Below are 14368 nucleotides of genomic sequence, written 5' to 3' on the forward strand. Positions count from 1 at the left end.
AAGTAGGCAGACTCTTGAGAAAAGTTAGTCCTGACAAGTGAAGGGTTAATGCTCCCCACCCCCTCCCCCTTTGTCTCTGGCTCTGCCTTCCTCAAGCTCCACATTCCAACCCCGGGGAAAAGGTGCGTGGGCCTCATCACCAGTCTAGGATCCCTCCGCCAGCCAGCTCTCCAATCCACACAATGAGCAGCAGCGGAACCAGCAGCCTCCCCCGCCCTCCACCTGGAGCTGCTCAGGGTGTAGGTGTCCGGGCACAAGGCTGGGCTGCTCGCTGCTGTGTCTGAGACACCCGTGTCTGTAATGCTTACTAATACACAGTAAGGGTTCATGCTGCATATGACATTATAGAAATGTTATGGTCTGCTTATACAAAGGTATCCACTTGTACACGAATCCTTGCGGTGCCTGCTACGGCCACTGTGGTGTATACGCAGCACAGTCTGAGGTCTTGTAGTCGCCCCCACTTCCACCAGCCAAGTCTACAGCTCCCCTAACAACACCAGCAGAAACCAAGAGTAGGCGGGACTACTTTTCGTCTTACTCCGCCCCTCCCTCGCTCTCTCACTACCTCCTGCTGCGCGCAGAGCTGGCGGAAGGATACACCAGACCCGGCAAAGCGCCCTGCTATAAAACTAGAGTGTGCGGCGCCATTTTAAGCCTCGCGTTGTGAGGAGGGAGAGAGTGGAGAGGTGCGCGGCCGGACGGGAAACCACGGGGGAAATTGTTAAAACGGGGATTCGTATAAACATTACCGTGTGAGCTAAGTACCTGCCTGGTACAGAACCGTATGTACCGTGACTCCTGAAGTGGGACGCGACATAAGGAGAACGGGGGTTGGTGGAGGAGGAGGAGGCCAACACCGGGCGATATTGTTGTATCAGCCGGGACCTGGACTCTAGGACTGAGCGGTACGTATGCGGCTGTGGCTTGTGTATGTTCCTTGTGACTGGACTAGTATGTGATCAGGGCTCGGCCTGATGTCAGTATTGTTATATAAGGGGCCATAGGGTGTGGATTGCCTTGTGATGGCAGCGATCTTGTGCTGTGCTCCGGCTCTCTGTAGCCTGCTCACCTCTTGTATAGGCCTAATGTGTGGGTGGTGTGCAGTGTCCAGCCCCGTACACAGGCACTGAGGTAGGTGCTCGCTCTTGTGCAGTCCTGTGTCCTTGGTGTGTGTGTATGTGCTGGTCAGGAAGGTGCAGTGTTTACCTCTGCAGCATCGGGCTGACTAGCCTTATCTCTCTGTAGACTATTCTGTCCTAGCTGCTCTTTGTCTCGGGGATTGTTTACTTTTGTCTGAGGTTGAGCTGTAACATGAGATCCTCTCCAAAGTGGAGTTTTCTTTTAAAATGGCTTTGTGTAGGGCGGAGGTGCAGCCAGTCAGAGCCTCCCCCTGCCCTTATACAGAGTTCCTGCCTGCAGCACATCTCTCCTGCCTGACTATGGCTACCCAGTAATCCTGTGCTCCGGACTCTCTTATCTCACTTCTTGATGGCTGGAGTTGCGGTTTCTCTAGTTTTATTGCTTGTGGTTTGGTCCTAGTAATGGGTAATGCTCTTGTGGCATCGTTCCTTTAACATCACAGGGGTGACTTTCCGCCTTAGACCCTTCACATGACTGGATAAGATGGAGGAGGAATGTTGCAGTCTTGGGAGGAAATGGCTTTTGCTGGAAGCATCAGAAGTCATGTCTCTTATCCGCCCATAATAAACAGTCCATACCCAGACTGCTGAGATCTCTGGCTCTCCACATACAGTGGATGTTGGGTCACCTGATATTGGAGTGGTGGTTCAGTACTGCGTAGTCCTTACAACTTTCAGGTCACATTACAGTGAGAAGATGCAGAGCCTGGTTAGTAATGAGAAGCAGAATGACTCTATTGTAGTCTTGATCTACTTCCTGCAGGATGGTGTACAGCCTTATGGTCTGTAATGTGAGGATCAGGGTCTCCATGGCTGCTCCCAGATGGCTCTCATCTGTGCTATAAGGCTTCCTGTTGACTTATCAATTCCTGTCCTGCAATCCGGGATATGACTTTCCAAATAGACAAATACTACTTGGGGGAAGTTCAGTGTTGCCTCTGATTCAGTTGCTTGGTGTCATGTTTGCCTTGTAGGGTAGAAGCAAACAATACCAGAAGCTGGCATGATCTTATTAGGTGCTAGGGTAAGTAGACATTCAGTGTAGACTATATATTATCACATCTGAGATAGGTTTCCAATTTCCTGCTTGCGCATACAGCAATGTTTTGTTCGTTCCTAGATGGATATATATATTGTATAGGTCTTAAATCCTAAAAAACATTACACAAAATTCTTTAAACCAGGGCTATATGGTTGTACCTGGTGTAGATGGTTAGAAAGTTAATATGGTTTAGTCAATTGTGAGGCTTGTGGCCCCTCAGCAGGACTGTAATAAGAGATCAGTTTTCACCATGCCATTGGGAACAACAGTCCCACCACTTGTACTGTCTACATGTGCTTGTATGTTTGTTTTTTATTTTTTTAACTAGCTATTTAATTCTTTGGTGTCTGGTATGGGGGTCTTTAGAGTGATGTGACTTGAGTAACAGCACGTTAAGATGCATTAGTATCTTGTGTAATGTGTATACATTGCCTTCAAATATCTTGACCATATTAATTTTCAGGGCCCGGAATGAATGGAGGATAGTCTGAACCTCCTGTGTTGTCTGCAGTCAGACACTTAGTTTTGGTTGGCAACATATCTGCTGACCTTCCAGTTTGAGGTAAAAATCCCCCAAACCTAGGCTGAGCAGCAAACTTTTAGACATACAGATCCATTTACTTCGCAATAAAATGCAAATGGTAAAAGCCTTGAAGCGGCAGACGTTTTCCACTGGGGGAGGCTGGGGCGCTAGTTGGTAGGGTCTGTAGGCATATGGGCATACAATGCTTTGGCACAGTCATACTTGTGATTGGTAAGGATGTTGGTTGCAATATCCTTACCATGTTGCAGTGTTGATGAGGAAAAATATCCAGGCACAAGCAGTGTGTGCCTTTGTGGCAAAGATTGCACAGATGGAGATGGCACACTGCGAATAAAGGGGCTGGTCCACAATCTCAGATTATTAAGCCACAGGATTGCGTCTGATCAGTGGGAGCCCTGTGTAACCTGTCTGACCGGATTGTCCAATATGCACACTTACTATATCAGTGCTATGGGACAGACAATGGCAGTACAGCTTTTGGCCATCAGTCAATGATTGAGCGCTGTGGCCATTGTGGTGATGAAGCAGAGGACACAGATACCCAGTTCTTGCAACCCTGGGAGAAAACACTTTTTTTGATGGAATGACCCAGTGTGAACTTGCAGTGGGTATGTGTGGAAACCTAGTAAAATGCAGCTGTCATGAGGTTTCTTAAGGTCTCCTATCAAAAATGGTGGAAAACTCTGCTTAAATGTGGAGGCTACAAGTATGTTTATTGTAAGCCTCAGCCAGTCCTGTGATTGGTTTATAATCTTACCTAAACTTACTTTACATCCAACACTGAGATAAATAGGGGCTTATTTACCTAGGTTAGGAATAATCCAGCAGTACCACAACCTCCAGTGTGCAGGCAGCCGAATAGTGATGGCAAACATTGCCCCCCCCACCCCCACTGGGGAATGTGACTGGTTTGTGTTGTAGGTGATCTCATGTATGTGAAGAATGAGACTCCCTTTATGGACATCCTGCCGCAGTGTTTAGTCTGTCTAGAAACTAGGGCGGCTGCTTGATGGACTTGGGGTGGAGACAGGACATCGGTCACCAATTGCCTGGGTTCTCCCCGGGTTACCCTGACTGTTTTGGTCCCATAATCCAGACCCATAAACATTCCCCAGTTCTTCATGGTGGTATACCAAGTTATCAGCCTTATGACTGGGTCTTATGACAGGGTAGACTTGGGCTTGATTTTCTCTGTACGGTCTTTATAAGAAACTGGTTTACAGTAGTTTTGGGTTTAACGTTTTCCTTTGCTATGGGTTTAAGGTAGTGGCAATCTTCTGGTATCACTTGGTAACTGCCAGCTTTGCACTCTATAAGCACATTGTGAAGGATGTCTCTACCATCTCATCTGTTCTCTGCTTAACCAGTCTTTCCCATGATTCACTGGGACTCATTCAGTAACCTGTAAAGTGTCCATCTGAACCATTCATTCTGTGCAATTTTTTCAGTACATGATGATACGTGTGAAATTGGCCTATCACTTGCTTTCTATGGTCAGATAGCTGTTTGTGGACATTGAGATGTTGTAGTAGTGGAATAGCTTGGTCTTATTTTCTCTGACTGCCATAATAAGTGTTAAGGGCATTGTTAACATCTTGTGACCCTGAATTTAGGTCTAGAACAGTGGCTATTCCTTCATCTTTTTGCTGTCACATGTTAAAGTTTTTGGCAGTGTTACTAGACCAATCTCTACGTGTTTGAGACATAAGCTGTGGACTATAACCAGAGTGATGGAAATAGTGTCTCCCAATAACCGCGCTCAGCTTTCTATAACCTAGTTTAAGGCTTCTGCTTTTGTGCTAAGAGATGACATTGTGTTCCTGGGGTATATGGGGTGGTGTGACCGGATTTCTTTCCAATCTCTGTGTCTCCATTGCAGTCAATTGTCGCTGTCTTCAGCATTGACAAGGTCTGTCAGGACTTTCATGGCTCTAAATGATGCCTATAAACATTGCCAGGAAAGCTAGCTTCCCCAGCATAATGGTGTGTAGCCTCCTGGCTGGTCTACAATATGAATAAACTCAACTGCTAGTTTAGATTGCAGACCTTACTGTACACATTACTGTTACTGTACTATTGTCTAGACACTTTATTCTTTTACAATTGAAGAGGACAGTGATAGTCTGTATCCTGGGCTGTTGAAGACGCACTTCTGAGTCAATGGGGGAGGATTTTTTTTTTGTGGTGTGTGTATTGATAGAATTCTCTAGGAGATGGTCACAAACTTAATACCAGTAACAGATCTAATAGGTCATGGACTTCTGATCCCCTTGTAGTTGAGCTAATGCCGTATGACCACAGTACTGTCATGGACCTGCTGCTTCCCAGTCCTGATCTCATGCTAACTTGGGCTGCTCATTGTACATGCTAAGTGCATCAGATTCACATCAGTTTTCCTGAGTTTCCAATTAACAATATCCACTCCTAAAACTGGTACAAATGGCTTTCTTGACGCTGAGAGAAATGGCTAGAGTTTGAGATCTCAGCTGCTGTGCACACACGAAGTGGCTCACTTCAGGGAGAAAGTCTAGCTTCACCGCCAAGGGATCACCAGGGAGAACTAACAAAACTGTTTTCAGAATTTAACATGCAGCAGTGTAAGGTCAGTTCTGTGAGTTGAGAGGGCAATTAATCTAAATTTGCCTTAAAAGCAGCCAGAATTTGAGACTACTCTTAAGACAGCTACATATGTAACCATGGGTGCTCCCGTGTTATGTCCATTTAAGGATGGGTGTGCCATGGATTTACCTCCATGGATTTGAGACGGCGTACTCCCAAAATATAAACTTGCTACTGAATTTGTTGTGTAGATGTACTCTTTATTCATGTAGATGTTACTCCTAGTAACATCCCCTAAAGTGTGGAAAGGGTGATGCCATATTGTTAGTTTGTTGGTCACTGTGAGAGGGCTTTTGCCTGTGGTGCTATCCATGTGTCTGCTGAGACTATTGATTGCTGATGGTGGTGGACACCTTGCATGCACAAGGGTCTTCAGCAGGGTTATAGCTATGTAGCAATAGATCTATTTTGTCCATGAATGAGTTTTCTGTATAGTAATCTATTTGTTCTTGGTTTTTAGGCTTCTACAGCACAGCAGTCTTTCCTGAACTGAAACATGGCAACTCAAGGTGACTAGCTTCATATCCTATCTCTTCTAGTGATCTCAATAGCAACTGTATACTTTTAATTTTAGTGAGTTGATATTAGTTTTTTATTAAATCGGTCTTTTTTTATATTTGGATATTTTTCTTTCCTTTCAGCTGACCTAATGGAGCTTGACATGGCAATGGAGCCAGACCGGAAGGCAGCTGTCAGTCACTGGCAGCAGCAGTCTTATCTGGATTCTGGAATTCATTCTGGAGCAACTACAACTGCCCCATCTCTTAGTGGAAAGGGAAATCCAGATGATGAGGATGTGGACACCTCTCAAGTATTGTATGAATGGGAACAGGGCTTCTCTCAGCCTTTCACTCAAGATCAAGTGGCTGGTAAGAATAATACCTCAAACACTTTACTATTTGTTAGTGGGGCTCTGCGTAGTACTAACTCCTTCCTGGTTTTTAGATATTGATGGGCAATTCGCAATGACCAGAGCCCAGAGGGTGCGAGCTGCCATGTTTCCTGAAACACTAGATGAAGGCATGCAAATCCCTTCCACACAGTTTGATTCTGCTCATCCTACAAATGTGCAGCGCTTGGCTGAACCTTCCCAGATGCTAAAACATGCTGTGGTCAACTTGATAAACTACCAAGATGATGCTGAATTGGCTACTCGTGCTATTCCTGAATTAACAAAACTGCTTAATGATGAGGACCAGGTAAGATCATGCCTGTGTAGTCTGAGGTGTTTGCATTGTGAAAAACCCTGTCGACACAAATAAGGGTTATAATAAATGGATTCAACGTGCATTATTTCTAGCTGTCTCAAGGAGCATTTCTAAACTTTTTTTTTTTCCCCCTCCTCTCTCCAGGTTGTGGTTAACAAAGCTGCAGTTATGGTTCATCAATTGTCAAAGAAAGAAGCTTCCCGCCATGCCATTATGCGTTCTCCACAGATGGTTTCTGCAATTGTACGTACCATGCAGAACACAAATGATGTTGAGACGGCAAGGTGTACTGCTGGTACTCTTCACAACCTTTCTCATCATCGTGAAGGGTTGCTGGCTATCTTCAAATCTGGAGGCATTCCTGCTCTGGTTAAAATGCTAGGGTATGTCATGAGTGTGAACAGTGTCAATCTCCACTTTGCATTAAATTGAAATGTTCATTGGGTGTTGCTATTAATAAACTACAATAAAATATCTAAGATGTTTTGCATTCCAGTTATGGCTAATTGCTCAACCCCTCAGAAACCTTTACATAAAGATTTAAAAGTAAAAAATGGGTGGGGTAAAGAAACCTATACTTCACAACTGCTTTAACATAAGCTCTGCATGCTTGTCTCTTCAGGTCACCTGTGGACTCTGTGCTTTTTTACGCAATCACAACACTGCACAATCTTCTCTTGCATCAAGAAGGAGCAAAAATGGCTGTTCGCTTGGCTGGTGGATTGCAGAAAATGGTTGCTTTGCTGAACAAAACTAATGTCAAGTTTTTAGCCATCACAACAGATTGTCTCCAAATATTAGCCTATGGAAACCAAGAGAGCAAGGTATGGAATACTAGTTGCACAGATGTTGAGTCTTATGGTCATGTGAACGTGCAAGAAAATGATTCTGCATTTTTCTCCATGTTAGATCATGGACAAGTAATCAGCTGCTGGTGGTCATAGATATGCAACAATACAGTAATAGTCCTCTGTGTCCTGTATCGACCTGCTTCTTCTCCCTATAGCCATCTTACTATTTTTCTTTTTCTCTATAGTTAATAATTCTTGCAAGCGGTGGCCCTCAGGCATTGGTTACAATAATGAGGACTTACAGTTATGAGAAACTTCTGTGGACCACAAGTCGTGTGCTAAAGGTGTTATCAGTCTGCTCCAGCAATAAACCTGCTATTGTTGAAGCTGGTGAGTTCATTTGACTTGAGAAGTTTTTATATAAAAATTGTGCAAGTTTGCTGTTGTGTTTGTCAGGGCAAAGACTGACGGTGTAACTTGGCAGCATTGAGCTTTAATTCCTGTGAAATAGTTACAATGTCTTGGTGTTGTAGGTGGCATGCAAGCTTTGGGGTTGCACCTTACTGACCCAAGCCAGCGTCTAGTACAGAATTGTCTCTGGACTTTAAGAAATCTGTCAGATGCAGCAACTAAACAGGTGTGTTTTCGTACTCTTGTCTGTGGATTAGTCTTTCTTGGCTCTTCTTCTTGAACGTCCTTTTCTGATTTCAGTTTTTCTTTCTTTATGTAGGAAGGCATGGAAGGTCTTCTAGGAACTCTAGTTCAGCTGCTTGGATCAGATGATATTAATGTTGTAACTTGCGCAGCTGGTATTCTGTCCAATCTTACATGCAACAACTACAAAAATAAGATGATGGTCTGCCAAGTTGGAGGTATTGAGGCACTAGTGCGCACTGTTCTCCGTGCTGGTGATAGAGAGGACATCACAGAACCTGCTATATGTGCACTTCGTCATCTTACAAGCAGGCACCAGGAAGCTGAGATGGCTCAGAATGCAGTGCGACTCCATTATGGCCTGCCAGTGGTGGTGAAATTGTTGCACCCACCTTCTCATTGGCCCCTCATTAAGGTAACTTAATATTGCAGAATATCTCAGTATATAACCTGGAATATAGAAACAAATGATGAAAGTAAGACCCAATCTTGCCTTCACTGTGACAACCTGGAGCATTTTCTGGTTGTTTATGAAACGCACTAATCTTTCAGAACGGAGTTAAATCTCCTACTGATCTCCAATTTTTAATCAGTAATAACCAGGGTAGTGGGCTTAACCACGGGGTCTAACTTCAGTTTTTTTTTTTTGTTTTGTTTTTTTTTTTTTTAAATGTGGATAGAGCAAAGAAGTGCGCTTCTACTCTAGCCAGTTGTCTTACAGCCTGTCACATAATACTGAGCCAGGACAAGTTTTTCTAAGCTTCTGTCTAATGAGCCTATAATTAACTTGGATCATAGTAATATATCAGTGTTCTTATTTCTGTTCTCTTCTAGGCAACTGTTGGCTTGATTCGTAACCTTGCATTATGCCCAGCTAACCATGCACCTTTGCGTGAACAAGGTGCCATTCCAAGGCTGGTTCAGCTTTTGGTTCGTGCACACCAGGACACCCAACGTCGCACATCTATGGGGGGAACACAGCAGCAGTTTGTGGTATGTTGGGAAGTTAACTGCTTAAACATTTTCTGTTTTAAGAACTACAATACCAGAACATGAAAGTGTTACACTGGTTAGATAGCAGCTGTTACCTAAACAAAGATCCAAATACAGACTGAGATAACTGTAGTAATCTTTGTTTCTACAAAAAGTTAAACAATTTATTTCACATGTTATATATCCATATTTGCATGTTTTTGGTGTTTGGGTTTTGTTTTTTTTGTTTTTTTTCCCCCCATGGTTGTGGCTTTGGATCTAGAAACTTCAACTCCCTTACTATGCATGTACCAATCTGGTACAGTTGTCCTTCTTCTGCACATGATTTTACTGTCTTGCGGTGGTTGAGAACAATGTTTTAAGCAACCATGTGGCAGAACCTCAATACACATTGACCGGACTTGTCTTCACATAAGCAAGAGTGTTGACGAGTCTGACCATTTACCTTGCATCACAACACCATAGGCATATTGCAGTGTTATCCCTGCACTATATAACACAATACTATGTTTTGTTTTGTTTTTTAGGAGGGCGTACGTATGGAAGAAATTGTTGAAGGGTGCACAGGGGCCCTACATATTCTTGCTCGTGATGTGCACAATAGAATTGTTATCCGGGGGCTAAATACCATTCCACTTTTTGTACAGGTAAGTGTAAACCGGTGGCTATTTGTATCAAGTCTTAGTACTGCAGCTTCCGCTTAAGATAACAAATAACTGCACTCGCCCTATGCTGATGTGACATGATTCATTGTGACAAAGAACTTTCAAATTTTATATTTTTTTTAATTTTTTTTTTTTTTTTGTAGCTGTTATATTCTCCCATTGAAAACATCCAAAGGGTAGCAGCTGGTGTGCTCTGTGAACTGGCTCAAGACAAAGAAGCTGCTGAAGCAATTGAGGCTGAAGGTGCTACCGCTCCCCTGACAGAACTGCTTCACTCGAGGAATGAAGGAGTTGGTGAGTACAGTATATGGTCATAACCTTTACAGCTTCTTTCTAGTTTAAAACTTGTGAATGGAAGGCATATCAGAACTAAGTGATCCTAAGTTGTCGCATAGTAAATCAATGTAGTATAATTTGTAAAGCATGATCAAAGCCTGAAGTTTAATATGCAGCTGCAAAAATGGAGTTAATTCTACTGACACAAGCCAATTCTCCCCCCTTCCTACCAACAGCAACATATGCAGCAGCTGTACTATTCCGTATGTCTGAAGACAAGCCTCAGGACTACAAGAAGCGTTTGTCAGTTGAGCTTACAAGCTCTCTGTTCAGAACTGAGCCAATGCCTTGGAATGAGGTAAACTTTTCTGCAGGTTATTTTTACTTGAAAGGGTTGCAAATGTCTAGAGCCAAATGCCCCATGTCAAACTTGCATTCAAGTAGACTGAAGGAAAATAATGTGTTAGCATCCAAACATAAACGTTTCGGTCAAGCATGACCTTCATCAGTATAACAGATGCAAAGTAGGGTGCACATCTGGGTGGGTGAAGGAAGTGGTGGCCACTGCTTCTTTCATCCACCCAGATGTGCACCCTACTTTGCATCCGTTTTACTGATTAAGGTCATGCTTGACTGAAACGTTTGTTTGGATGCTAACTTGCATGATTTTCCTTCATTGAAATTGAGTGCCAGAAATTTTCTCTACATTATCATGGCGGCAAGATGAATTTTCTGAGCACCTGAAACATATCAAACCAAGTGACAGATCATTATATCCAAGACTTGGATTTAGTTAAAAGAACAAATGACTACAACCTGACTAGCAGTGAAGGGTTGTAGTAAACTTTTGTTTTTAATAATCCTCTATACTCTTGTTTTTCAAGTGTAATGCCAATTATTTTATTTTTTTTTCTGTCCCTTATTCAGGCTGGTGACCTAGGTGTTGATATCTGTGCCCAAGGAGAACCACTCGCATACAGACAGGATGGTGAGTTAGAATTTTTTTGAATTTTGCATCTTTTTCACTTGACCTATTGAAAAGCACAGCTGTCACACTAGAGCCTTATGAAAAGAATGCCTGTCTACATACATGTACACAGAATATCTGCATCTTAGGGATTTTTCTCAGTTTCCACCCCACCTTCCCTCCCCCCTACACACTTCCAACTAAAAGTGCAATCCTTCTGGACTCTGCTTTCACCTTGGTCTTTAACAAAGCAGGATGTGGCTGTTCAGGTACTCGGTGGTGACTCTCCAGCCAGGAAGTGTAAGAAAAGACTGTACTTGGGCTTTGAGTGGCAGTGAGAACTAGTTTTTGTTAAGCTATACTGATCACTTTTTTTTTTTTTTTTTTTTTTTTTTTGCCTCGAAAGCAGTTCTAAAGTAACATCCAAAAATTAACAACCTTTATTAAACTCTGGCAAGATCTCTCTGCGTAATGTAACTGCTCCATTGATGTGGGAAACTAAGTTAGAATTTATTTTATTTTTTTCCCCTGCTTCTAGCCGCCACCATTCTCAAGCAATCAATGCTATTTGTTTTTTTTTTGGGATTTCTGTACTATCAGGAGGGCCAATGTCAGGCAGGCACAGACAAGGGGTGTGTGATTCTGAGCTCAGTCTCACCCCATTTCCTGCTCCCTCCCTCCAGACGGTCTAAATGGCATATTTGGTACCTAAACTAACAGCACTTACTGCTTACGAATGGTAGAGGCGAGGGAGAGCTCTGCTGGAATCTGTATAACCCTCCCCTACTACTAGATAAGAACTGATTGAAATGTAGATGGAGTTTGAGGTTGTGAAAGGTCCTCTGTAATATCCTATATAACTGACATCTAAGCAGTGCTGAATGTTTAAAGGCCCTAAATGGTGCTTCAGGACTGTGGTCTGAGCTCAGGGAATCTCATCTGTTATACAGTGATAAATATTGGATGTGTGTGTATAGTCGCATATATGGCATTTCAGAATATACATATTTTTGCAGATCCAAGCTACCGATCTTTCCATGCTGGTGGATATGGGCAAGATGCAATGGGAATGGACCCAATGATGGACCACGAGATGGGAGGACATCATCCTGGCGCAGAATACCCAGTTGATGGCTTGCCAGATTTAGGCCATGCTCAGGATCTTATGGATGGCCTGCCTCCAGGTGACAGCAATCAGTTGGCCTGGTTCGACACTGACCTGTAAATATATCTATTTTCGGTAAGTAAGCCACAAATCTGGATTAAACTAATTTGCTTAAGGTTACAATTGGTGTCTTATCACTAACTTTTATTTTTTTCCCTCTTGCAGTTATTGTCAGAATGAATTTGCATTGTGATTGGCCTGTAGAGTTGCTGAGAGGGCTCGAGGGGTGGACTGGTTATCTCAGAAAGTGCCTGACACACTAACCAAGCTGAGTTTCCTATGGGAACAATGGAAGCTAACTTTATGTTCTGGTCCTTTTTTTTTGGTCGGAGGAACAATACCAATGGATTTTGGAAGTGACTCGTACATCAAGAATGCACAAGAATTGTTCGCAAGCTGGAACTTCTCAAACACTAGCCTTGCTTGTTTAAATAACTTTTTTTTATTTTTATTTTTTTTTATCTCTGTAATGGTACTGACCTAGCTTGCTTTTCTTAGTATTTAGATTTCTTTTCCTTTCTGCAGTAACATTTTAAGTCTCTGTAGTGTTCAGTTAGTGCATATTGCTAAAGCGGTTTCTAATTTTTAAGGATCAAGTAAGTGTAGAACACTAATTCATAATCACTCTAATTGTATCCTGAATAAAGTGGAACATTGTGTAGCCTTTTTTTGTATAAAAACATAGACAAATAGAAATGGTCCAAATAGTTTACTTTTAATATGCTTAAAATAAGCCGGTGGATCGATTTTTGATCAAAGCTTTTATCTGGGATATGTCTGGGTAGGGGCCAGTAAGAACTTATTTGGAACCTGTAATGGACAGTTTACCAGTTGCCTTTTATCCCAAAGTTATGTACTCTGAGGCCACAGATGCTTAATGAAAACAGATCATGAAATGGCTCAGAAGAATTAAAGTGGACTTTTAATGCATTCTACTGTGTCAAGTTATTTTAAAGCAAGTCCATGTGGAATGGGTTTCTGTGGTCTTAAGGAACGAACCTATATGTTTGTAAATGGAATGAACAAAGTAAAGTTATTTTTAAATTCAGATGTGTCTAGTCTGAGCACAAATATCATTTCTCTGGAGGATTCGTTGTGATCAAGGTTTTGACCTATGCTCGTATGGTATATATGTAAGAGGCAGGAAAAACAATGTAACTGTATACGAATATGCTGAAGCAGATAAATGGCTTGACTGGCCAATCGTCTAAAGTGTATAATGGGTGGCGGGAGTTTACTGCCCCCTGATCAGATTTGTTAAAGGGCTGGTGTGTATTTGGAATGTACTGGCCCTTTTTATTACTATGGCACTTCCCATCAATACTAAAATTAATAATGTAGAATGACATTGGAGAATAAGAAATTTTGGCGTTGATTCATAACCTTGTGGTTCAGCAGTCATTGGGTTGCTTTGGTGAATGGGGTGCAGTTCCACTTGCAGAAGAGAAGCAGCTTGTTTCCTTGCAATATATCGGATCTTGTTTTTTTCTTCTCGAGAGAATGTGCCATTCTTGGAGTCCTTGAGGTTACAATAATGGTCATACAATTATAGGAGGTGGGTCTTCAGTTCTAGTAAATACTCCCACCCTTCCCCTTTAGGACTGGTTACTATTTTGGCAATGAAAGATCAGGGCAGAGGTTTAAATTTATAGATCATTTTATTACAGAAGACTGACCTTTTGGTAAAAGTGGCTCAAACGAAACACCTATTGGGCAGCTAATGTTAAATTATTAGTTTTATATATATATTCTTCCCCCTACCCACCGCCATGTTGGCTATATTTTAAAGTCTATAAGCTGCTACTGAGGGATTCTTGGGGAGATGCCATAGGTCAAATCAAAAAGAGCTGCTCCAGACCATTGTGCAAGTTTCCTAGACCTGCTGTGTGACCTGAGCAGATGAGCTGTGACCTTGCCTGTTGTGACTGGATGCTGTGCCTTATTGACACTCTGCTCATAGCCCTCATGTACAAGTGGGATGGCTGCTGCAAATCTAAAATAATGTGTTGGTAGACTTGGTTTGGTGGCAAATCAGAAGCACTTCTAGAATTTTTTTTTTTTTTTTTGGTGTATAACATGGAATCTAAAAATGTTTCACACAACTTGATTCAAATTCAAATATTTAGGGGCACACTTTAATTTGACTGCCAAGATGTCTGCATAACAAATAATCTTTTTGTATGTGTTTTTACTGTTCATTGCTCGCGTCAGTATTTAAAGAAAATAAATTTATATTTTTGCAAAAGCCAAATCAAAAAAACTTTTCTTTTTTTTTTTTTTTTTTTGATACCGCAACTAAATC

At 42.2% G+C, this 14368-nt stretch overlaps 1 protein-coding gene across 1 annotated transcript; it reads left to right on the plus strand.

Annotated features, from left to right (window-relative positions):
• Positions 1–633: 633 nt before the first annotated feature.
• CTNNB1 (catenin beta 1) lies at positions 634–13114 on the plus strand. The gene is made up of 16 exons (XM_075271254.1): positions 634–908; positions 5808–5856; positions 5989–6216; positions 6293–6546; positions 6700–6938; positions 7178–7379; positions 7592–7736; positions 7880–7983; positions 8077–8415; positions 8835–8993; positions 9521–9640; positions 9802–9952; positions 10171–10292; positions 10862–10922; positions 11918–12141; positions 12232–13114. The coding sequence occupies exons 2-15, from the start codon at positions 5844–5846 to the stop codon at positions 12124–12126; spliced, it is 2346 nt and encodes a 781-aa protein (XP_075127355.1). The 5' UTR covers positions 634–908; positions 5808–5843; the 3' UTR covers positions 12127–12141; positions 12232–13114.
• Positions 13115–14368: the final 1254 nt, after the last annotated feature.

This window comes from Leptodactylus fuscus, chromosome 4, assembly GCF_031893055.1.
Source record: "Leptodactylus fuscus isolate aLepFus1 chromosome 4, aLepFus1.hap2, whole genome shotgun sequence".
Lineage (NCBI taxonomy): Eukaryota > Metazoa > Chordata > Amphibia > Anura > Leptodactylidae > Leptodactylus > Leptodactylus fuscus.

Bases quoted from the DNA above. Each gene is read 5' to 3' on its own strand.
- CTNNB1 (XM_075271254.1), top strand. The intron at 6,547-6,699 runs GTAAGATCATGC...TCCTCTCTCCAG, and splicing joins TGCTTAATGATGAGGACCAG to GTTGTGGTTAACAAAGCTGC. The intron at 7,737-7,879 runs GTGAGTTCATTT...TTGGTGTTGTAG, and splicing joins ACCTGCTATTGTTGAAGCTG to GTGGCATGCAAGCTTTGGGG.